Genomic DNA, 24339 nt, shown 5'->3' with positions numbered 1-24339 from the left:
TTCAGGGAAATGAGCAGAATAGAATGAGGGGGCTGGGGGGGGGTAGTGATGACTAAGGAGGAACTCTTCCCCTGAGGAACCTCAGTTTACCCATGTAAGCAATCAGAGCAGCTTCCTGAATCTTTTGGGGGGGGGGTGGGAGGGGAGGGGGGGGGAGTAGAGCAAGCAAAGACACAGCCATTAAAGACAGGCAGTCCTGGATTCCAGTCCCAGTTGTGTCACCTATTACCTGTTAGCTACTGCTATTAAAAAAAAAAAAAAAAAAAAAAAAGACTAATGTTTACTGTGTGCTCACGTGTACCAGGCTCTCTTCCAAGCGCTTTGCACAGATTATTTCTTTGTAAGTAGAGGTGTGTGGTACCCAGTAGACATTCTTTAAAGCATTAGCTTTTATTATCACTAAATAATATTGGGGAAAATGAAGACTACTGACTCCCTACTGAGGGTCCCATTTTCTGCCCTGGGCGTCGCTGTCTCGGTGGGGTCGTGTTCGGCAGCCTGGTCAGCGGTGACCTCTCGGGAAGCCGGGCTCAGCGCTCAAAGGGATACCCAGGCCCCTGAATCACTAGCAGTGCAGGCGCAGAATTAGGAGACGGTCCCTAATACCACGTGACCGTTCCTCCCCCGCCTCCCTCCCTACTCGGGCCCACCGCGGGCACCGCGCGCTCGCCAGACCCACGTGTGTCGGCGCGCAAGAACCGCCTGGCGCCCTGCGCACACTTTGAAACCGGAGTGGGGCGGGGCTTCCGCCCTGACCGTGAAGGCGACCAGAGCACTCTTAGTGCCCTTAGCAAAGATGGCGGAAGACAGCCCACCGGGTAGGCCAATCAGGAGGCGAGTTGGCCGCTGGGCGCCAGAAAGCGCACGCCAGAGAAGAGCCGAGGGTGGTTTCTGCGCATGCGCCCTGCCTACTGGCGGATAGATGTCGCTAAGCTCAGGGCTCTGGGTGGTGAGTGAGCAGCGAAGAACGAGGCGGTAGGCATTGACTTCCACTTTCTGTGCATTGAACGTTGCTTTATTCATTGGTTAATTTTCCTAACAGAGCGTTGTAAACCAAGGTCGGGATGTCCTCCTGAAGGTTCTGGCTGGGACCCATGCGGGCTCAGGGCCCCCCCGCCTCCTGCTCCCTCCCGCTTCGCCAGACCAGCTCCCCAGGTTGGGCTGCCTTCTCGTGTTCTGTGCCTCTCTGCAGCCCAGGACCTGGTTTGCGTTTGCAGGACGTGGGATTGGGATAAGTGCTATGGTTGCTCGAAGGGTCCTTGCCCTTCAGCTCCTGGTCGCTGAGCGGCCCCATGGCCATCCCTGCTTGTCGCCGTGGGTGGAGAGGCCCAGGGCCTGCGAGGCTGTTTGTGGTGGGGCAGCCCCCAGCCCCTGGCTCTCCCAGATGCTGGCCCTGCCTTTGGCCACCTGCCCGGGCAGCCTCTCCGTCAGGCACTAGGAACCCATGGCACCCACCATATGCCTCTCCCAGAGATGGGAACTGCCAAGGCTTTGTTCAGGTCCGTCAGGGAGCGGATCGGCGGGCACCGTGGAAGGCCCAGACTGGCAATGCCCTCACTGAGTTCTACTGTCTGGATCCCACCTGCCATTTTTGTGTGGGGTGCCCACATGAAGGGTTACTCAATGGGAGGCTCTCACCCATCCCGAGCCTCCCTTCCCTCCCCAGAGCTGGGATCCTTGGAGGTAATTCCCTGTGCTTTGTTTGCATTGGAGGACAGTGGCTGGGTCCCAAAGCTCACTGTCCCGGGAAGCTCTGAATCAATGACAATCATTAGTAATTAAATCGGCAGCTGTAGGGACTCCGGAGTTGCTGAAGTTCTCAAGGTGAGGGGAAGACCCGCTGTGTACCCCTGAGTGAGAAGCTCTATGCCGACTGTGGGCCACCAAATAAGATGGGGTGGGGGGGGGGAGCCCCAAGACCCCAGCCTCAGTGATAGAGAGTTTAGAAGCGCCTCTGACCCCCGGCGTAACTCCAGCAACTCCTTGCTGCTGCTCATTATGATCTTCTAGGCTTACGGATTCATTTGGTTGCAAGTTCCTCTCCCCTGCTGCTGGCCTCGCCGAAATGTTACGTTTCAGTCTCTCCCCTCTTCCAGTTTCTTCCCTGCTGCCACCCCATGGGACCCCCTTCCTTGTCTCAGCTGTCACAGGTGGGTGCTATAGGCACATTTTTCAGGACAAACAGATCTCATCACAGTGCCCAGCCCCTGGGGACTCCTTAGTAATTTGAAAGGCCAGGAGACCCCCCTCCTGCTCTGCTCCCTCTTTCTAATCCTGAAATGAAAACTCCCCAGATTCAAGCGGAGGTCTTTCTTCTAGCCCCAGTTCCTTTGGGCATCAGGGTGCTGGAAAAATGACTGCGACAGGGGATAGAAACTGACAGGGAGACACTGAGGGAGCCAGGCCTGCTGTGGGAGGAGGCATTACATTGAGGTGACCGCCCCCATCTGTTTGATCTTCTCTTCTGAAGCTTTGTCTGGAAGCAGGACCTCCACGGTGAAACTGACCTTCTTGGCATGAATGAAGCTGTAGGTGTTGTCAAACCGCAGGACATCTGAGGGGAGGCAGAAAACAGGACATTGAGGCGATCCTGGCCAAGGGCGTGGGGACAGCGAGCTTTGTTGACTGAGCAAGGCCGTGTGGTAGTAGGTACTGAGGATGATGGTAGCATAAGAAGTGGCCCTTCACCTTCTGCAAATGCGTCTAGCTGGATGGACAAAGTGTTCCATAGAACATGCCAAGTGCCAGATGAGTGAGCGAGAACCACTTCTGTAAAGCTTGGAAAGAGAGCGCCCTGTAGAGTGAAGTTATGTGAAAGGCCTTTTAGAGGAGTTAAGAGCTTAAACTGGGCCTTGAATGTGAGGAGAAGAGCCCAGTTGGCACGGCCCCGCGGTTTGAGCATCGACCTATGAACCTGGAGGTCTGGGTTCGATTCCCGGACAGGGCACATGCCCGGGTTGCGGGCTAGATCCCCAATGGGGGTTGTGCAGGAGGCAGCCTATCGATGATTCTCTCTCATTATTGATGTTTCTCTCTCTGTCTCCCTCTCCCTTCCTCTCTGACATCAATAAAGGTGAGGAGCAGCGTTCATAGCAGCAGTTGTTGTTACATTAATCAGAGTAATGGTAAGGATTGCTCTTTATGTGAGTCAGCACTGGGTTGGTGATCTATCTGTGTTATTTCACTATTTCTCAAAATAACTATGAGTTCAGCATGAGTCCTGTCTTACATCCTATAAAAAAGGAGGTCACTGTGTCACACGGTGAGGAAGTGATCGAACTGGAATTTCCCTCTGGTCCGAATGGCTGCCTGACTTGGGCCCTGGAAGGCCCTGCCCTGTCCCGTTTCTGACAAAAGGTAAAGTGTGCAAACGCTTTGAAGCAGGAATGTATCCCACGGGAATATCCATGGGCAAAGATGCGCATTGCACCCCTGTTTGGGAGACGAAACGCTTGGGAAAGCTCCGGTGTTCTAAGGAGAATTGCTTAAAAAGTTTATATTGCAATCCATATGATGAAATACTGTTCTGATGGTAAAAGAAAGAAGTTAGCCTCCTAAGAAGTGCCTGGGGGGGAAATGTCCACAGTTTATCCTTTGGCCAGAATAGATAAATAAGTAAAATGTTGCGGAACATGACGAATAGTTGGTAACATTTGGGTTCATATAGATATGAAAATAAGTTTGGGCTTTGCTTCTGTCTACCTGCCCTCCCAAGGCTCCTGGGTGATATTACTCGGGTGCCTGTTCCGAAAGGGAGGCTTTTGCATGGGGCCATACCACCCGGAACACGCCTGCTCTTGTCTGCAAGGAATGTTTCTCAAACCCTGTGACAAGTGTTACAATTTCAAAGATTCCTCCCCACGTACACTGAATGACAGACGTGAATGGATACGTGTGTGTGCATGTCCTGCGTCTTAGGGCGACATTTGATGCTTCTCAAGGGACAGGGCTCTTCGATAAGGGGATAGAGAAGACCTGTTAGGAGTGGTTTCCTCTGGGGAGAGGAAATGGGGCAGACCGCTTTTAACCCAACCCCCTTTTCTGGGGAGTCTGTTCCATTTCGGTCAAATACCCCTTCGAGAGAACAGAGTATGAAAACAAAACATCTAGCCCTGCCCCTTCCCTACCCTGGCCTTCTCTCACTTTTCCCAGCGCAAACAAACAACAGACAGACAGACAGACTGTGCATTCCATCCCGACACCTAACCTGGCCCCTTCCCGGCCCCTAGATCGGATGCGTGGTTTAGACTGAGGGTAGATACACCACCCTCCATCTCCCTGGTGTGAAGTGAAGATTAGTCACTGGTTCTCTTTGCCAGAGGTCTCTCAGGACCCATAATCCCTCGGGAAAGAGGGGTGCTTCCTCTCTGCCGTGGATGACAAAGCCTTAGCAACCAGGCTCCGTTGTACTAGAGGAGGCTTCGCGCTCTCGGACCAAGCACCATCGCGATGGCCCTGCCTCGCGTGATATTCTGCCTCGGAAGCAAGGGAGGGGCTGTTCTGCGGCCCAGGCCCAAGGGAAGCGGAGTTCCTGAATTGCATGGTTCATCTGGACGCTAATCTTGTAGTCACAGACTCGGAGAGCCCCCAGAGATCCTCCAGGCGAGGGCTCCTTAACGTTTGCTGGGGGCTGACCCCCTTGAGAATCTGATGCTTTCATCAGGAGGTGAAATTTTCACACAGTCTCAGATCCTCTGGGGCCCATCATGGACCCTCCTGGGCAGAGTTCCCACTGGGAAAGGTGCCAATCTGAAGAGATTGGCTATAATCATGCCCTCTCATTTATGTACTGAGAAATAGATACAGGGTATCCCCCTGCAAACGTGTACACACTTAGCCACCGACAGACAGTTCAGTGGCTGTTTCTTTACAGATTTAACCCATTGGAATTAATAATTACTCCAAGTGTGTGTATACATTTTGGGGGACACCCTGTATTCTAAATTAGCTTCCTTTAATTTCTCCAAATAAGGAGATGATATTGATTTTTTAAAAAATTATCTGTGTGAGTTATTATATTTCAGGATAGTCAAAGGGACAGTAAGATACTATTGTTATAAAGGGGGAGGTGTTGGTTCTTTAAGATTTATCATGACTGCTCTGGGGAGCCCCTAAACCCCAGATTAAGATTTCTTGCTCGGGCTCACTCCCCGAGTTTTAAGAAGAGGAAAACCTAACTATTTAGGGGCACTTGCTCAAAACATTCAGAGAGCCCACCTGGCGTGGCTTGGTGGTTGAGCGTCAATCTATGAACCAGGAGGCAGCCCACTGATGTTTGTCTCTCTCATCAATGTTTCTCTCCCTCTCCCTCTCCCTTCCTCTCTCTCTAAAATCAATAAAAACAGCCTGGCCGGTGTGGCTCCGTGGTTGAGCACTGGCCTATGAACCAGAAGGTCACGGTTTGATTCCCGGTCAGGGCACATGCCCTGGTTGCAGGCTCGATCCCCAGTAGGGGGTGTGCAGGAGGCAGCCGGTCAGTGATTCTCTCTCCTCATTCATGTTTCTGTCTCTCTCCCCCTCTCCCTTCCTCTCTGAAATCAATAAAAATATTTAAAAAACAAAATAAAATCAATAAAAACGTGTTTTTTTTTTGTTTGTTTGTTTTTTTAAGAAAGAAAGTCAAGCGTATATGTACACAATGACATATGCTCTGCGGATGGCCGTAACCGGGCCGATGCTGAGCCTGTTCTTGCTGAAGCGCATGTACAGTCTATGCCTTCTCCCGGGACCCAGCTGCTCACTGACAAGAACACTCTCCTCCCTGGGGAGCCGTATCACAGAGCATCTGTGAGGAGGTGGCGGCAGAGACTGGAGTTGCCCAGGATGTGGGCGAGGATACAGAATCCGAGGTTGGGGTGCTGGTGTAGACAAGCACAGAGGCCAGGAGAGCTGCAGGGCGGAGACCCTGGTGGCGCTGCTATGGAGATGGAGCCCAGGGCTCCTCCCACCGGCGGCTCTGTCTCCAGGACGGCCCTTCTCCCCCAGGTCTTGCCCTGATGCCGACAACGGTGGCTGAGGTGTGTGGAGGGCCTGCTGTGTGCCAGGCATCACGCTAAGTGCTACCGAGACCTCATCACATGTAACCATCATGGGCCCCTCTGAGGTAGGGAACCGGATCCCCACCGTGGCCGTCAGGAAACTGAAGCCCGGGAAGGTTGAGTCACTTGCTTGAGGACTAGTTAGCTGTCAGGTTTAACTCATTGGTTTTCCACGCCTAACCCCTGAGCTCTGACACAACGTATAAGGAAACCAGTTCTACCATAGGCATGTTGATATACACTGAGTGGCCAGATTATTATGATCTCTGAACGCATAATAATCTGGCCACTCAGTGTTTATATATATATATATTAGAGCCCCAGTGCATGAATTCGTGCATGGGTGGGGTCCGGCCAGCCTGGCCAGGGGGAGGGGACGTGGGCGGTTGGCCGGCCTGCCTGCTGGTCGAACTCCTGGTCGAGGGGACAATTTGCATATTAGCCTTTTATTATATAGGATATACACTGAGTGGCCAGATTATTTTGCGTTCAGAGATCATAATAAGCTGGCCATTCAGTGTAGTTTGTACAGCATGTTTCTGTTCACAAAAAAAATATCACCAACATTCTAAATTAAATACCCCAGCCACTTCTAATATTAAATAAACATTGAAATAAATGTGAGCTATACACACATTTAAGAAAGATTAATAGCCTGATGGGCGGTGGCTCAGTGGTTGAGCATCAACTTATGAACCAGGAGGTCACGGTTCGATTCCCCATCAGGGCACGTGCCCGGGTTGCAGGCCTGATCCCCAGTAGGGGGCTTGCAGGAGGCAGCCCATCAGTGATTCTCTCTCATCATTGATGTTTGTATTCCTCTCTCCCTCTCCCTTCTGTGAAATCAATAAAATATATATACATGTATATATTTTTAATAGATTAATAAAAATAAAGTAAGATAATGATCTTCCAACTAGCTCATTTCAGTCCAGGTTCACTGGAGACCAGAGCCTCTCCCCAGCCCAGGGCACATGGTGTGAGCCAACTCCATTCCAGTGAAGGGCACATTCACACACACTCGTTCTCCTGGCACAATTGAGACACACCACCGGCCTCACGTATCCACCTTTGCAATGTGGGAAAATCCCGAGTCCCCGGAGAAACCCACATAGACGGGGACAGCATGCAAACACCACACAGACAGTGGTCCCGGCTGGGAATTTTTTTTTCTTACCAACATTATCATGAAACAACATTGAACAAAACATTGTTATTTGAGGACCTGCCATGGTGGTAAAAAATGAACGATTCTCTAAGCTTCCTACCAGGCCAAAGAGAACTACCGTGAGCGGCCGCATAGATTCCCCAGAATTCTTTCCTACGTACACACTTTTCAGTAACCAACGTGAGTGTGTACTGTGTATGCTATGCTTCACGCTTTATTTTTTTTAACATGTATGAGTCATCTTACACGTCAACTTATTCTCATTAATGGGTATATTATACTCCACTGTGTGGATGGACCATAATTTATTTAACAAGACCTCAGGCCATTAGAGGTATTGCCAGTTTCCAGGTTGCTAAGCACATCCTACACCTTTGTGTCGATGGTTCTGTAGGCTTAAATTTCTAGACGTAGAATTGCCGAGTCCAAGGGAATTTTAATCGATATTGCCAAGCTGAGCGAGGTGCAAGACCTTTTCAAATGCCCCTCGGCCATTCTCACGCCTCTTGGCGTTAAACTTCCTGTTCACATGCTGTGCGACCTGGAGGCGAGTGAACGCTCCGAGGGGTCAAGGCTGGGCTTTCCCGGACCCTGCTCACCCTGTGACCCCTACACCCCCGCCAGCCAGTCCTGCCTCTCTGACGTGTGGGGAAGAATTCCCAAGCGATGTCTGATCGCAGTCACAAACTCAGACCTGGACCAGACGGGAGACGGTCCCTGTCATCACCCAGCCCTGTGACTCACGGCTACCCGGTAGGACCAGGCGGGAGTCCCACCCTGCTATTAACCAGCTACTAACCCCGCTATTGAGCAAGTCGTGAGCCCGCGCAGGGGAGGGTCGCGCGGATGGGAGTTGCGCTTGCAGTTCTAACAGCCTGAGAGCCTCCGTTTCTGGAGAGAGCGGGGCCTCCCAGGCAGGCGCCAAGGGGCAGGAGCTTCAAGTCAAGACAGGGACACTTACAGATGCCAGGGGTGCTGCAGGTGAGGCTCCCGTCCTCGGGCACCAGGTGGGCATTGTACCTCTGGTTGGGCAGCACCTCCGTCATCTCGCCCGCCTTCTGCCGCTCCCCCGACTTGGTCTTCAGGAAAATGCCAAAACCGATGTCCGAGCCTTCCGACGTGAACTGCCACCTGCGCGGGACAGCCGCCCTGTCTGACGCGAGTAGGGAATCTCCGGGGTCCCAGGGCCGCCCTGGGGCTGCTCCCCACCCGAGCCGGGCCACCCGCGCCTGTGGCTGCCGGGCGGGCTCGGGCCTCCTGGAAGGATCCGGAACCTGCCTACCTGAGGACGCAGCCCGGGAAGAGGATCTCGTACTCCACTTGGTGGGACGAGGCGCGGGAGATCTGCACGCTGTGTTCGTACTGCTGCTTCAGCTGGTCTCGCACGTAATAGGTCTTGGGGATGTCGCCCCCCCAGTTAATCTAGAGACGGGGCGTGCCGTGAGCCGGGGTGTGCCTCGGGGGGCCCGCCTCCCCGGTCACCTCCAGCCCCCTGGGGCCTGCACCTTGGATTTGCACTTGGGGTTTCCATCGGGGTCGGTCATGGTGCCCCCATACTCCACAGGCACCTGGTCGGCGCTGATATATTTCAGCAAAACTTCCTTCCAGTTTGCTGGCAGGGGAGGGAAGGAAGGAGAAAGAAGGGTCACCACAGTCCACACCGAAGAGGCAGGAAAAAGTCAACAACCATCCGCCCCCTCCAACCCCCCCCCCAAAAAAACACAGGCATTCGGAGCACCCACGTGCCCACAGCACATTCCCCTGTTCAGGGGCAGCCCTGGCCCTGAGGATTGCCCTGCCCAGGAGTCAGGGGACCTGGGTCCATGGCCTCTGGCCAGGTTCTGGTGGGAGTGACGTGACCTTGAGAGGGTACTTAAAGGGCCCTGCACGTGCGAGAGTGGATCATCCCTCCCAGGGAGGGGATGCACACCTTTGCAGTGCGACAGGGAGAGAACAAAGCAAGGAGGGAAGGGCACGCCCTGCAGAGGGAACAGCATGTGCAGGCACACCATGCACCTCGCCCCCCCTCCTCCCCACTTTCGCTACACACAGCGTGCTCAGTTGTGACTGAATGAATGCACGCATCACTGTAGGGCGATCCCTTAACATGGGTTCTCTTGGCTCAACCCCGGCCAGGATTTCACATCAGCTCCTGATTTTTTTTTTTTTTTTTTTTAGATCATTTAGCTGCCAATGATTTGGCTCTTTTTTTTTTTTTTTTTTTTTTTTTTTTGTAACCAAGCCCTTTCCTGACTAGGAGAGTTTGACTCTAGTGCAACCGATGCTGCGAACCACGTCTCTGCCATCCCAAAGTCCGCGACGAATACCAGCCAAGAACAATATTTTGACAGTGGAGACCTTTCCATGCTGACGCCAGAAGCCATAGAAAGGCAGCACCTCCAAGTCACGGGGTACCAGCCCGGAGGACTCCGCCACCGACGCCTGCTGGAACCCGCAGAGGCCGTCCGGGGCCTCGCAGCCGGGGGGTGGCAGGGGCCCGAGTCCGCGCAACCCCTGTGGTCTCCGGGCGGTGTCACCTGTGCCGCCGAGCTCTAGCAAGAGGCCCGAGTGGCTGTCTTCCCTCCCCTGGCGAAGAGCCTGTGCCTTGGCCCGCAGGCGGGTTGGGCTGAGAGGGTTTTAGGTGTGGGTGGGAGAACAGACTGCACCTCCTCCACGCCCGTGCTGCCAGGAAACCTAACTGTCTCATGCTCTCGGTGGGAGGCGGCAGCCCAGATGCCCAAACCACCCGAGCCTTGGCGGGATTTTCTAGGTCTTCCCCCAGCTCAGGGCAGAGGTGGGATCAGAGAGGGGGAATTCTTCCCATCTCACAGGGAGAGGCACTGAGGCGCCAAGGGGCAGAGCCGAGACCAGAACCTAGAAGCCCCGGGCTTTCCTGACTGCCTCACTCCACCCCCAGGCCTCGCCGGCACACACTTGGAAATTCTCCACTTGCAACGTGTTGCCGAAAGGTGAACATTGAGAAACCGCCCGAATCCCCATTCCCCACGCCCACGCTCACGTCCAGAGGTGGCCTTGAGTCTCCCATGATGGACCGAGTCCCAGAGCTACCCTCCTGGCCCCTTCCCCCACCGCGCCACTTCCCGCTCCAGCGAAACGGGCTCCCGGCTGGGCCCTGGCTGCTGTTTTCCCGTGCGCCCTGCCCTGCCGTGCGCCCTGCCTCCTTACGAACCCAACCTCTGCCCACCTATTTCTCTGCCCACCTCCACGATCGATCGCGTCTCCGTCTCCCTGCTGGACTCCTCTCCCTCTGCCCGCCCTCGAGCTTGGCTGCCCCCAGTGCTCAGCCTCTGTTCTCCTGGGGGGCAGTCTTCTGTTCTCAAGGTCTTCGCTGCTGCCTGCATTTGATGGCTCCCACATCTCCAGGCTGGAGTTCTCGCCTCAGCTTCAGGCTCAAGTATCCCCAATGTCTGTATATCTCACACTCTTTTTGTGTTGTTTTTTTTTTAATGTTTTTTTAATTGATTTCAGAGAGGAAGGGAGAGGGAAAGAGAGATAGAAACATCAATGATGAGAAAGAATCATTGACAGGCTGCCTCCTGCATGCCCCCGACTGGGGATCGAGCCCACAACCCGGGCAGGTGCCCTTGACCGGGATTCGAACCGTGACCTCCTGGCTCCTAGGTTAACGCTCACCCACTGAGCCACACCGGCCGGGCTCTCACACTCTCTTGAAATTCAGCCTCGAGCTCATTCTTCCCCTGTCTCCCTCCATTGGCCTCATTGCGTCAGAGCGACCGCACTAGGCAGACAACTCATGCCAGACACGAGGACGTCATTCTCGGTTTCTCTTCCTCCTTTCCTACATCCCATTGTTTGAGGGCTGCTGTTTTACTTCCCAGAGAAGTCCTTGGTCCGTCCTCCGCTCCTCGCAGTCTCCACTGCCCCCGCCCCCGCACCGGCTTGCAACACCTGCTGCCTGGGTTGTGGCCACAGAGGCCAGCCGGTATCTGCCCTTCACCATCTCCCCAGTGAGACGTGTCTCCATGGAAGATCTGACCCGGTGCTCCCCTGCTCAGAACTCCGCGCTGGCTCCGTGGCCTGCAGAGTCACGGCCCAGCCGCTCAGACCGGGTTCTCCGTGACCTGCTCCCGGCTCCCTCTTCAGCCTCATCCCCTGCCCTGCACTCTACAGGCTGCCGGTGCCATGGGCGCGAGGCCTTTGCTCAATGCTGTTGCCTCTGCCGGGAAGCACGCTGCCTTGCTTCATCCGTCCACTCTTTCCCACGGCGCTCGCTCGGCCGAGGGAGGCCTCACCTCCTCCCTAGATCAAGTGGGCTTGGTGACTCCCTGCCCCAAGAGGCCTAGAGCGCTGCAAGGGACCGGGTCCAATGCACCTTTGTAGCCTTGGCACCTCGTCTGGTGCCTGGCACCTGGTAAGGGCTTTCAGCGAGTGGCCCCCCAGCTAAAGGCAACCTCTGCTCCCGTGACCTGTGGCACCTTCTCCGCGCCATCGCTAGCACCTTCTCTAGTTTGTATCATCGCTTCCTCTCCAAGGTCTTCTCTCTCCTGCTGCACTGTTAGCTCCTTGATGGCAATGCCTTTGAATCTACGATGCTGGGCTCAGCACCTCCTCCTAGACTGCCTGAGAGAAAGGCTCTTCTGGAAGCAGATAGGAAGCCCTAGCCGGTTTGGCCCAGTGGATAGAGTGTCTGCCCACGGACTCAAGGGTCCCGGGTTCGATTCCGGTCAAGGGCATGTCCCACGGCTCTGGTTGGGGCCTGTGCTGGAGGCAGCAGACCGATGTTTCTCTCTCTCTTTCTCTCCCCGTCTCTTCCCCTTTCTCTCAAAGTCAATGGGAAAATATCCTCGGGTGAGGATTAACAATACTAAATAAAATACACTTAAAAGAAAGAAAACAGATATGGAGACCCTAGCCCAGCCCCAGCCTGCTCCCAGGCCCCGCTGCCACCAGAGCAGCAGAGGGACTGTCCACCCTGGTGGCTGTGGCCCTCCCTCTAAAGCTATCCCAGGCAGAGCCGAGAGCGTCCAGGCCACTCACCTCCCAGGACCATGATCTTCTTGCGCGTTTCCTCGCTCAGGAAAGGTTTGACCAGATTGAAGGCCACAGGAAACAGCTTGGGGGCTGGAACAGAGGCGGACAGCGTGAGGCTGAAAGCAGCACCCGCTCTGTCCCCAACAGCGTCGCCCTGAGCGCCCTGTGTCAGCCTGCACGTGCCCTAGCGCCCTGGAGCCCACGTGGCAGCCCAGGGCGTGAAGCTCCGCACAGGCACCTCTTTCATTTCCAGCTTCGCCCTCTGCACGGCGGGCAGAGTCGCGTGGGTCTCCCCCGGCTGGCTGGCCGGGGGGCACCGGTGCATCCTAAACGCTGTGTGGACCGGAAAGCCGCCTGCGCACGTCAAGGGCCCTCAGCTTCCCTGCTCCGGCTCCCTGCGTGTCACTCTCCCGAATCTGCCTGCGACTTCCTCACGCGGAGGTCCCCACTTACCTTTAATGACAAAGAGGCGCTTCAGTGTTTCGGGATAATTGTCCTCAACCATGCACAGAAACTGTGGGAACAAAGCAGCGAGTCTGTGGGGCGCAGACCTCCGGGCCAGTGTGAGAGGCCCCGCCTCCTCCAGGCCAGCCTGTGCCCCCATCGCCTCGCCCACCCACAGAGCATCCCAGCAGAGGGGCCCACTCCCCTACTCTCTGCCCGCCCCCCCCCCCATCGCCTCCCCAGTCCTGCCCCTCACCTCTCCGTAGGTCTCCACAGCCGGCTTCCAGAGATGCTTGAGGCCAAGGCCCTCGCAGTCATAAATCATGGTGATGCTATCTATCTTCTTCCCCAACTGCAGGGCACAGGGAGCAGAAAGTCACCGGCAGGCACCCACCGCAGGAGCCCACCCAGTTCAGGGCAAACGCTGATTGCATCACGTGCTCCTGTTGCAGCCGGATATGGGGATATGGGCAGGGCCCTAGCGAGCTGCTCCCCGCTCCCCCTTCAGCCTCACCCCCTGCCGTCCCCTGCCGCGCACTCTACAGCTGCCTGGGCCATGGCGTGCAAGGCCTTTGCTCAACGCGGTCCCTCCGGCCTGGAGCGGTGCTGCCTTGCTTCATCCGGCTACTCTTATCCACAGCGCTTGGCTGAGGGAGGCCTCACCTCTTCCCCAGATCAAGTGGGCTTGGTGTCTCCCTTCCCAAAAAGCCTAGAGCTCTCGCCGGGCCCGCGTGGCTCAGTGGTTGAGCGTCGACCTGTGAACCAGGAGGTCACGGTTCAATTCCCGACTCGGGGCACATGCCCAGGTTGCGGCTCGATCCCCAGTGTAGGGCGTTCAGGAGGCAACCGATCCGTGGTTCTCTCTCATCATTGCTGTGTCTCTCTCTCCCTCTCCCTACCTCTCTGCAATCGATAAAAAAAAAAATACGTTTAAAAACAAAACAAAACAAAAAAAAGGCCTAGAGCTCTTCCAGGGACTTGGTCGAATTCACCTTTGCAGCGTTGGCACCTGGCCCGGGTTTTCCCAATGGAGATAAGCATCCCAGGACCCCACTGTGACCCAGGCAGCCCCCCCCCCAGCCCCCCGCCGCCCCCGCCTGCTTGGTTGTCCGTGTTCTCAGCCAGTAAACCCCGAGAGGATCCAGATGGCATCTGAGGGCCCCCGTGCTCTGCAGTCTGACCTGGCGGCCTCCCTGTTCCTCCGTGGGCAGCACCACGGAGCGCTCGGCCCGTATGGCTTTGTGCGGCCGGCTCTCTCGTGCACAGAGGTGCTCTCTGTCCAACCTAAGCCCTCCAGGGTGCATTCCAATCTCGTGCCTCTTTGCCTCCCCAGCCCGCGGGGTGCCTGCACACACCAGCCTTCAGTGACTGTGTGGGGGGTGACAGTGGTGAAACGGCCGCACGCTGATTGCACCATGTCCTTGGATCTTTACAGCTGCCGAAGGGGAAGGAAGGAGGAGAGACCACAGTGGCAGCTCCAGCTTGCCCTCCAGCACTTTCCTCGGCGAGGAAATCAGATTTCCGTGCGTTTTTTAAAATGCAGAGTTAGGGCAACACGGAATCTTCCTTAGCTCATCTGCACCCGCGACACCCAAACACTTGTCTGAGGACAAAGATCTCAGTGGCGCCCAGGGAAATGAGAAGAACACCAGGAATGTCGTTAAGTTCTCTGGAAAGCTACATCTACCCCATTTAAAGGACTGCCCTTCATTCTGAGATTTTTGCCGTTCCTATGGTTTTGGGGATTAATGATGGTCATGGTAGCTGGCAAAAAAATATTTTTAAGTCCTTCCCGGGAAAAATAAAAATTTGGCAACATATGTCAGTCCCTAAGAGTTCGCAATGTCACTGGCCTATGCCATCCAGAGGCCAGGTCTCAGCCCTGAAGCTGTGGGTAAGTCCCCATGGGACGTCCCTGCTGCTGCGTGGCCGACCGCCTCTCCCGCGAATCTACTCGCCTTTTCCGTCTGGCTGTTACACTCCTGCACGAGCCGCTCGCAGTCCCGCATCTTGGTCTTCAGCAAGTCCTGTTTGGTGGCCGAGAGGAGCAGACCCCTGGCATCCAGGGGCCCAACGATGTCGTACCAGATGGGAGAGCCATCCTTGTCGTAGCCACACATGCCCCCGGACAGGTACAGCCGGACCACCTGGGCAAAGACACGGAGAAGGCGCCTGGTCAGCGGGCGGGGGCAGGCACCTTCCCCAAACCCCAGGGCCTCCTTCTGGGTTCCCCAGGCTCTCCCTCCACAGCCTGCCCCTGGGTGCCAATGGGCACCCATCCTGGGGACCATTGGGGCCCACGTGGCATGGTCAGAGCTTTCTTCTGGAGTTCCAGGCCCACAGACTCAGGACACAGGTTGTGGGCCTCTTATGACCTCACCGAGGGGTGGGCCAGGGTCCCCTGTCCTCACCTCTGGTGGCTGCCAGTTTAGGACGTTGTCGATGTCCTTCTGCTTTCGGAACTCCACGTGCTGCAAACACACAATCAGGGCTTTAAAAAAGGGAGCCCAGCCCGGCGTGGCTCAGCGGCGGCGCGTCGACCCAGCAAGCGAGAGGTCACCAGTTCGATTCCCGGTCAGGGCACATGCCCGGGTTGCGGGTTGCAGGCTCGATCCCCAGTATGGGATGTGCAGGAGGCAGCCGATCAGTGGTTCTCTCTCATCATTGATCTCTCTCTCTCCCTCTCCCTTTCTCTCTGAAATCAATAAAAATATTTCTTTTCTTTTTTTTTTTTTTTTTTTAAAAAAAGGGAAAGCAGGACAGGGGGACCTTTTAATAGATATCTAGGCGTGGGTGACAGCATGAAGGGGTGCGTCATGAGAAAGCAACGGGCAGGAACGCAAAGAAAGGCCCTGCCTCTTTTAGAGGTCTCGGCAGAACATCCTCGGCCAGCCCAGGCCCAGGAAGGCTCCGTGTTTCCAGGGAAGGGAATGCACTTTTCCCAGAGGTTGGCTAACACTCAGAGCTGTCACGCCACGCCACAGGCCGCGATGGAGGTGCGCGGGGCGGGCAAAAGACGTTCAAGCCCAGTGCGCTTCCGATGGGTAGAAACGGAGGCAGCCGCGGGATCCGGAGGCAAATGGACCTCACCTTCCGTAGCATGGCCTCGGACTTCTGCAGGTCGAAGCTTCTTGCTGTAACAGGGAAACGTGGTCAGGGTTAGGCCAGCAGGCTGGGTGTCGAGGGACACAGAGCTCGTCCCTGTTCCTATTCCAGGGCCAGCTCCTCTCTGTCCACACCCCAGCTGGCTCTCAGATCACCCCGCAGGTGGAAGCTCATGTGAGCACCTTCACTGGAGGCTTCTAGAGAACCACAGACCCTGGAGAGCAGGTCAAGGTTCGGGGCCCGTGGGAGCAGCATTGCAACTTCAGGGTCAAAAGAGGTGAGCCCCAGTGGGTGCAATCAGGTGGAGGGTCTTATCTCCTCTCGGGGAAAGTGGACCCTGGACTCCCTTATCAGGTAGCCTTCCCCTGACACAAAGTTAATCTCTCCCACAGTCTAACACCCAATCCTGAGAACTTGACACACAGTTCAAAGGTGAACTGGCTGGCCGGCGTGGCTCAGTGGTTGAGCGTTGACCTATGAACCGGGAGGTCACGGTTCGATTCCCGGTCAGGGCACATGCCCGGGTTGCAGGCTCGATCCCCAGTGTGGGGCGTGCAGGAGGCAGCTGATCCATGGTTCTCTTTTATCATTGATGTTTCATCTCTCTCTCTCCTGACTTCCTCTCTGAAACCAATAAAAAAATATATTTAAAAAAAAAGATGAACATAGCTGCCCCATCATCTGGGGTAGAGCTGGCAGAACATCCCAGTAGGATGGAGGGGTTAATGAGGTCCCCGTCAACCTGGCCATGTCTTCCAGGGACAGACACATCCCCCAGTGGGATACAGGAGGCCCTCCTGCCAGGGTTCCTGGAAAATTTCACATTAAAGTTCACCGAGGCCAACTTTATCTTATGCACGAACCCCCTCAAAGTTGTCCTGCTAAAGCTCGAACACAAAGACCTCACCGACCCCCACAGCCACCTGCTCCCGGACAGTCTGAGTTGCCATCTGCACTCAGTCCTCCCTGTGATACCGAGTGAAGATCCACGCAGCGATGCTTAGGGAGTGGCTGTCAGCCACGTGACAACCTTCCCGATACTGACAACGACTGTGCTGCCCCCCGAGTCCCCTCCTCTGCCCTCACGCTGCCCATCCGTGGGTCCTTCCGCCATTCCGCACAGCCCGGGCTCAAGTTCACCCACATAACTCAGAGCCCCTCGTCCACGGTGTTGTCCAGAGCTGAGCAGGGCGCCAGGTGCTGCCTGCCCTTCTCCAGTAAAGCCCAATGGTCACACCTTTCACTCAGGGGGAACTCAGAGTCAACAGAACCCCCAAATCCTCCTCAGCCGTCCTGCCGCTAAGACTTCACCCCCAAAGTGGCGAGGGGGTCTTCTGGCTCCACCCCGATCCGATTTCATCTTGTTGCCCGTCAGCTTAATTTCATCCTTCGTTTAAAGAGTCTGTGAGATTCTGTCCTCTGACCTATGAACGGTCCCTCCCAGCTGTGTGTCCTCTGTGGATCTGACCAACACCAAGATCTGCTGGACGGCCCTGGAGCCTGCGCCAGAGAGGCTGTCCTCTGGCCTTTGTTTTTTTTTTAAATATATTTTTATGGATTTCAGAGAAGAAGAGAGAGAGAGGGAAAGAGAGAGATAGAAACACCAATGATGAGAGAGAATCATTGATCGGCTGCCTCCTGCACGCCCCCCACTGGGGATCAAGCCTGCAACCCGGGCATGTGCCCTTGACCAGAATTGAACCCGGGACCCTTCAGTCTGCAGGCCGATGCTCTATCCACTGAGCAAAACTGACCAGGGCTGGTCCTTTTCTTTAAAAATAAATAAATATATATCTATATCTATATCTATATCTATATCTATATCTATATATATATATATATATATATATATATATATATATATATATATAAAGTGAGAGGGAGAGAGAGAAACTTCAATGATGAGAGAGAATCATTGACAGGCTGCCTCCTGCACGCCCCACACTGGGGATCGAGCCCACAAGCCGGGCATGTGCCCTGACCAGGAATCGACCATGACCTCCTGGTTCATAGGTCAACCCTCAACCACTGAGCCACACCAGCCCGGCTGCTCTCTGGTCCTTTAAGCGCTGCTCCCAGGGGTGCCCAAGCATGTTCCCTGACTGTCCTCGTGAAATTCCGGGCACTCAGAATGCCCCGCGAGGCCTGACCCGCACCCCGCCTTTCATCGGTGCTGGACACATGTGTGCAGAACTGCACAGTCCTCGCTCTGGACGGCCCATTATGTGCCAGCGTGGCAGCAGGGGGCAGCTCTTAGAGGAGCAGAATCCAGGTTTGCATCTCAGCCTCTCCCCATCCCTGCCTGACCTTGAACAAGATACTGCACTTCCCTGACGGAATCATCTAATGAGCTAGAAACACGTGGAAGATGCAAGGCAGCCTGCTATCAGGATGGGGAGCATGTGGAAGTGGGGATCCTCCGGAGGAGGGACACCCCTAACGGTGAGAAGAGACCTTATCTTCCCAGCGGACAGGAGTGGCGGTGGACTGTGAGCCCCCTTATCTCTCAGTTAACCCTTATCTGCCAGGTCCAACATCCAGGGGCTTCCAGGGCCCTCCCTCAGCTGCCACTTGCCTCCGGCAGCACCTGGCCTGGTCTCTCCCCACACCTGCTGAGTCAGGCCCCTCCGGGGCTCCTGCTGTCCTGGCCAGTGTGACTTGGGCCCTGGCCGGTGTGGCTCAGTGGATGGAGCGTCGGCCCGAGGACTGCAGGGTCCCGGGTTCGATTCCGGTCAAGGGCACGTACCTCGGTTGCCGGGCTCGATTCCCCGCCCTGGTCGGGGTGCATGTGGGAGGCAGCCAATCGATGCGTCTGTCTCACATCGATGTTTCTCTCTCTGTGTCTCTCCGTCTCCCTTCCACTCTCTCCAAAAAAAATCAATGGAAAAGTATATCCTTTGGTGAGGATTAACCAATACATAAATAAATAGATATAAACAAATTTTAAAAAGGTCATAAAAATAAAGGAAGAATTGTAAAAAAGTGTGGCTCAGGGCCCTGCCGGAGAAGCTCACCCAGGAGCCACCATCCCGGTTTCTCATGTGACCCCTCCCTAGGCCTGGAAAACGAGGCAACTCAGACCTGGCTCTGCCCCCTCCGAGGGTTCCACCACTTCCTTGTGTTTATCTGGCCACCTGACTCTCCTCGCTGGAGTGCCCGGAGCCCAGCCGCCCACAGGGAGAGGCCGTGGAGACTCGTGTGTCTGCTCTCAGGGCCCGCGGCCAGGAGGACACTGAGTCTGCCCGGTGGGGAGCGGGGGAGGATGGGGCTCCAGCTCACACCTGGGTTAGAAGCAGCCCTTCCACGGGCATGCACCTTGCAGAGGCTTCCTTTAGAACCAAAGGGGGGAAAGGAAAGGTTTCTAAAAAGAAAGAGAGAGAGAGAGAGGCAACAAAAACCCTAATTGAAATTCATAGCAGAGTCTGGCCAGCCTGAGCTCCTGCCCGGGAAATGCGAGGCACAAGTGAGCGCCGAGGAGGTGCCTCCTCTGTCCGCAGAGGCGCGGCTTGGCGTGCGGGGCAGCGTGGCTTCCTGCAGAGGACACTGGTTTCTGCCCTGATTCTGCTGCACATGAGCTGTGTGCCTTCAGGTGAGTGTCCTCCCCTCTCTGAGCCTCAGTGTTCTCACCTGGCACATGAGGGTGGCCACACGCTGCAAGGGTCCTGCAAAGAGAGAGGCGATCCCAGGCCTGGGTGGCTGGGGGTGCCTGGGAGACCAGCGGCAGGAACCCAGGTTGACCTCCTCTTAGATCAGAGAGAGCGCCCTAGCTGGTGTGGCTCAGTGGATAGAGCATCAAGACTGTGGACTGAAGGGCCCCGGGTTCGAATCCAGTCAAGGGCACCTGCCTGGGTTTCGGACTCGATCCCCAGGGGGGGAGTGTGCAGGAGGCAGCCGATCAATGATTCTCTCTCATCATTGATGTTTTTATCTCCCTCTCCTTTCCTCTCTCTGAAATCAATAAAAGTATATTTTAAAGAGAGAGCTGCCTTGCTGTTCACAGCTCTCTGAAACCACACTTCTCCACCTAACAACGGTTGGGTAGTTGGTTTGATGATCTGACAGCTGGCCCTTTAAGGCTCTGCTGGTTTCTCACTCTCTCCACCCACCCACCCACTTGTAGCTACAGCAGTCAGTAAACTGCTGGGCCAAAATACCCTCCAGCCCTCTGGCTGGGCGGGGGTTGTGGGTTTGTAGATTGTTTGGGGGGAAAGGGCAAGTGGCACTTCCAGAGGTGCAGAGCCCCATGTGGCTCTCCTGGCTGCACCTGCCTTGGGGCGCCTGCAAGTAGTTTCTCAGAACATATGCCAGTCTATTCCACGTCTGCACAGAAAAGGGAAACCCAGCTCCTCACCTGCCCCGAGACTCTGTGCATGTGTGTGCATGTGTGCGTGTGTGCGTGTGTACGTGTGTGTGTGTGTGTGTGTGTGTGTGCGTGTGAACTCTGCAGACACTGGCTGAGCATTTGGAGTGCATGGGGCACTCTGACTGTCATGTATCTATAGATAAATAATCAGGCATGATTTGTACTTTAATTTTTGAACTATGGTTCCACATCACTACTTAATCTCTGCTAATCTAAGAAAGTGGAATTTATTCTCTATTATTTTTATGTCTAGTAATAAAGTTTCCATAAAGAAGGAGAAGAAAAAAAAAAGTGCGCCAAGCCGGTGTGGCTCAGTGATAGAGCATTGACCTATGAACCAGGAGGTCCCGGTTCGATTCCTGGTCAGGGCACATGCCCAGGTTTCGGGCGAACAGGAGGCAGCCGATCCATGATTCTCTCTCATCAGTGATGTTTCTCTCTCTCTCTCCCTTTCCCTTCCTCTCTGAAGTCAATAAAATTATATTTTTAAAAACGGGAGGAAAGAAGTATCACAAGAACCAGAGAGAAAGGTTCATGACTGGAATCACAGGAGGGGAGAGGGTCGAGAACAGAAGGATGTCAGGCGTTAGGGGAGGGGCGGAGTCTGACCCCGATGCGAATAGAAACGTGGACGTGGCAACCCATGCTCAGAGCTCTGCCCCGTCACATCTTACAGTGGGCAGGGAGCCCTGTCTCATCCTGCTGTCCCGGAGAGGGGGCGAGGGCAGATGCTCACCCCGGCCCAGGTGCCACAGCCAGGCTGGAGCAGGAGTAGAATTAGAACTCAGGACTCTGGTGCCCGGCGGTGGCTTGAGGGAGGTCTTGTCCACCTAGTTCAGGCCGAGTCTCCCCAGGGTCCTCACCTTCAAGCTGCCTGCACTGCAGGTCGCAGCAGGAGGCCTGCCTCCCAACAGGCCACAGAGGGGCCCAGCCTCTCCCAGAAGCCGGGACCCTGGTTCTAAACCTGCCTCTGCCTCCGAGGACCCACATGCCTGGGGCCTTTCTCGGCGTTTTCCTCAGCCTGTTTCCCCGAGCTCATCAGCAGCGTGGATGGGGAGAGCACTGGGCTGGGACTCAGCCAACCCGGGCTCTCGCCCCCACTCTTTGCCTGCAGCTCAAGCACTGTGTGACTCGGGGCGAGTTACTTCACCTCTCTGAGCCTCAGTGTTATCTATCCAGTAGGAGGGTGAGGTTATGTAATTGCCATGGGGCCCTGTTGCCCCTAAGGGTTGACTACTCCAGGTTCTCAGATTGCCAGGCCCGGGGTTCCCAGAGGGTGCTATTGTGTGACCCAGAACGAGCCCTGGCCCAGCCTCCCGCAGCCCCTCTCCCCTCACCTCGGAGCCAGCGCAGCAGAAAATAGTCGTCTGGGTCCGGCAGGGTGGGCAGCACATCCCGGACATTCTCCCGAAACTGTAGAGAGAGAGAGAGAGGCAGCGGGGTGAGTGACAGGTCCCACCAGCTGCCCTCTGCCCAGGACTCTCCACCACCGGGGCTTTGCTGGCCTCCCCTTCACCACAAGTCAACTCTGCAGACGCTGGCTGAGCATGGGGGCTGCGCGGGGCGCTCTGTCTGTCATGCGAGTGGGAGCCGAGCAGCGGAGGGGGTGGGACGGGAGTAAGACACCGCGCCTGTCTGGCTGCATGCCCGCCCCACTCCATGTGGTGAGCCGGCGGGCGTCTTCTCGGCTAACCGAGATGGCAGACACCGTGGGACACGCCGCAGTCGTTGACCAGGTATTTCCCACGTGCCCAGCGCTGAACTCGGCACTTACCTTATTCCTGCCTCACTCAGAGTCCCTAGAGGCATTCCTGTCCCCGTTTTACAGGTGAGGGACTCAGAGCTCAGAGAGGCTAAGAAACATGCCCGAGGTTAAACAGCAGAGCTGGACGCAAACCCCGGTCTGTCGGAGGCCAGAGCATGCGCTCTTTCATGGTTTTCCACGCCACCCCCCTAAACCCCCCAAACCCCACTTAGTAATAGAGGAAGAGCAATGTTCTTGGCAGAGCAGAGGGAAGGAAGAGTTTGATTCTGACCGGGGCCAGGAACAGGGTGGTCTCACATGACTTCATTTTTTTAAAAAAATGGCATTTGAGCCCAGTTGGCGTGGCTCAGTGGTTGAGCGCTGACTTATGAACCAGGAGGTCGAGGTTCGAGTCCTGGTCAGGGTACATACATACCCGAGTTTCGGGCTTGATTCCCCATGGGGGTCGGGGGTGGGGGTGGGGGTGCATGCAGGTGGCAGCCGATCAGTGATTGTTTCTCAACATTGATGTTTCTGTCTCTCTCTCCCTCTCCCTTCCTCTCTGAAATCAATAAAAAAATATTTTTAAAAAATAGCATTTGAGCTGGTCTTGAAGGACATCAAAGGCTCTCCAGGTGGAGGGAACAGTCCAGTGGGAAGCCATGAAGGTGGGAAGGTGCAGGGAGTGTCACACAGGGAACGTGGACAGTGACCCCAAGGGCTAGCCACACCCACTTCCAACGGTTCACCACCCAGTATGTGAGCACACCTGCCAGGCCCTCCCCGGCCTAAGGCTCCCAGCCACTCACCTCTCCCTGTCCCTGACCCACAGAGCAGCCGCAGAGGGGCCAATGAGGACCAGCCACCTCTGTCCCTGGCCCAGGTCAGCCAAGGACTCAGACCATCCATCCCCCAACAACTGCCAGAAGTCCAGGCACACTGCTCAGCCAGGGCCCGGGCATGAAGCCACCACTGACCAAGGACCCTCCCTAGCCCCCGGGTTCCAGTGAAATCACCACCTAATCGAATCCCTTCTCTGCCTGGCTTCCCCTGCAGGTCAGCAGTACAACCCAGAACCTTCCTTTCCAGCCTTCCTGGGATGGGGCGGCCCGGCCTGCACAAAGCCTTCCTGGGCCCGTGCCTCGGCCTCTGTCCCCCTCACCGTTCCCAGCCACGGAGCCTGCAAACCTCGAGACCGGACCCAATCGGCCCTGGCTCCAAGAACAGCCAACCTCGCCCTAGCCTGTTTGGCTCAGTGGATAGAGAGTCAGCCTGTGGACTGAAGGGTCCCGGGTTCGATTCCGGTTAAGGGCACATGCCCAGGGGTTGCAGGCTTGATTCCCAGTGTGGTGCGTGCAGGAGGCAGCCGATCCATGATTCTCTATCATCACTGATGTTTCTATGTCTCTTTCCCTCTCCCTTCCTCTCTGAAATCAATAAAAACATATTTAAAAAAAAAGAAGAACAGCTAACCTCCCCTCTTCCCAAGGGCAACAGGGAAGTGGAGATTCAGGGGGTGGGGAGGGGGTGCTTCCTTCTCTGTCCAGGTGCCAAGGCAAAGCCAGGCTGACCTCCTCGCCAGGAGAGAGAGCCTCAGACCGAGTCCCAGGCGGGAGAGGGGCGGGATTGCCGCACAGCTCAGTGGGACTGGCCTCCGCTCCCACGAACCCCAACCCCTGAGTCACCGCGGGGATCCCAGACCTCCCTGCACAGCATCTGATCCAACCTCCTTTCCAGCTCATCAGTGGGCAGACCTACGCAGGACGGGCTGGCCCAAGGTCGCAGGGGGACGTGGACCCGGGGCAGGAGCCACCCTAGGAGCTGTCCAGGGCCCTTCCCATCGGTGCCCCTGCCCAGCCGCAGGAAATCCTCCCGGAAATGGAAGGAAACCTGGGGCCCTGCTCCCAGGGCCGGCTGCCAGTCCCGAGATGAATGTCGCCTTTGTGCCCCGAGCTGCCTCCCAGGGCTTCCAAGCCAGCACGTCTTCCCAGGTGGTACCTCGGAGGGCTCGCTCGGGGCTGGGACTGGCCAGGGTGCGCAAACTTCCCCCGTGTCCCTCGGCCGGCGGGCGCGCGCACACGGGGGGCGCGGTAGGGGGGCCGGCGGGCCCCAGGTGTCTGCAGCTGCTGCTCCTGCCGCTGCCTGCCCGCCTAGGACCGAGGACGGTCGCTCGCCCCGCGCCCAGACCTCCCAGGCTCACCGCCGCCGCCGGAGGGAAGGGGCCACCACCGGGGACGGGGCCGGGCGAGGATGGGGCTCACCTTGGCCAGAGCCTCCTCCTGCTTGGGGCTCAGGTCGCCGACTCTTCCGCTCATCTTGGTTCAGGCTCGGGCTCGGGCAGGCGGAGTCTGCTGCTGCTGCTGCTGCTGCTGCTGCTGCTGCTGTGGATGGAGCTCGGACTGGCTCTCTGCTGTCGGAGTCACTAACAACCCAGCCTTTAGCCGGGGCTGCTGGCCCGCAGCCA

At 56.2% G+C, this 24339-nt stretch overlaps 1 protein-coding gene across 6 annotated transcripts; it reads right to left on the bottom strand.

The window, feature by feature from the left end:
- Positions 1 to 989: 989 nt before the first annotated feature.
- On the bottom strand, positions 990 to 24338 carry SEC14L2 (SEC14 like lipid binding 2). 6 transcript variants are annotated; one of them, XR_013959520.1, is made up of 13 exons: positions 24137 to 24338; positions 21469 to 21544; positions 15754 to 15797; positions 15075 to 15134; positions 14622 to 14810; positions 12920 to 13015; positions 12673 to 12733; positions 12226 to 12309; positions 8712 to 8818; positions 8489 to 8628; positions 8168 to 8337; positions 1994 to 2554; positions 992 to 1818 (listed from the first exon to the last, which is right to left on the bottom strand). XR_013959520.1 is itself a non-coding variant. In XM_080649677.1 (12 exons), exons 1-12 carry the CDS (start codon positions 24188 to 24190, stop codon positions 2424 to 2426), a joined length of 1212 nt encoding a protein of 403 aa, XP_080505803.1. In that variant the 5' UTR covers positions 24191 to 24338; the 3' UTR covers positions 990 to 2423. The 6 variants fall into 6 exon arrangements, 5 of the variants coding, with proteins under 5 accessions (XP_080505803.1, XP_080505806.1, XP_080505805.1 ...); XM_080649677.1 differs by having other exon boundaries at positions 990 to 2554; XM_080649679.1 differs by lacking the exons at positions 992 to 1818; positions 1994 to 2554 and adding an exon at positions 7495 to 7747 and having other exon boundaries at positions 24137 to 24312.
- Between the last annotated feature and the right edge of the window lies 1 nt (position 24339).

Source organism: Plecotus auritus (assembly GCF_963455305.1).
Source record: "Plecotus auritus genome assembly, chromosome: 13".
NCBI lineage: Eukaryota > Metazoa > Chordata > Mammalia > Chiroptera > Vespertilionidae > Plecotus > Plecotus auritus.
This window is presented reverse-complemented; position numbering and strand designations above follow the sequence as displayed.

Bases quoted from the DNA above. Each gene is read 5' to 3' on its own strand.
- SEC14L2 (XM_080649676.1), bottom strand. From the start codon at position 24,190: ATGAGCGGAAGAGTCGGCGACCTGAGCCCCAAGCAGGAGGAGGCTCTG. The intron at 14,811-15,074 runs GTGAGGACAGGG...GTCTTTGCCCAG, and splicing joins TAAACTGGCAGCCACCAGAG to GTGGTCCGGCTGTACCTGTC. The intron at 8,629-8,711 runs GTGCAGGCCCCA...CCCCGTCTCTAG, and splicing joins ACCCCAAGTGCAAATCCAAG to ATTAACTGGGGGGGCGACAT.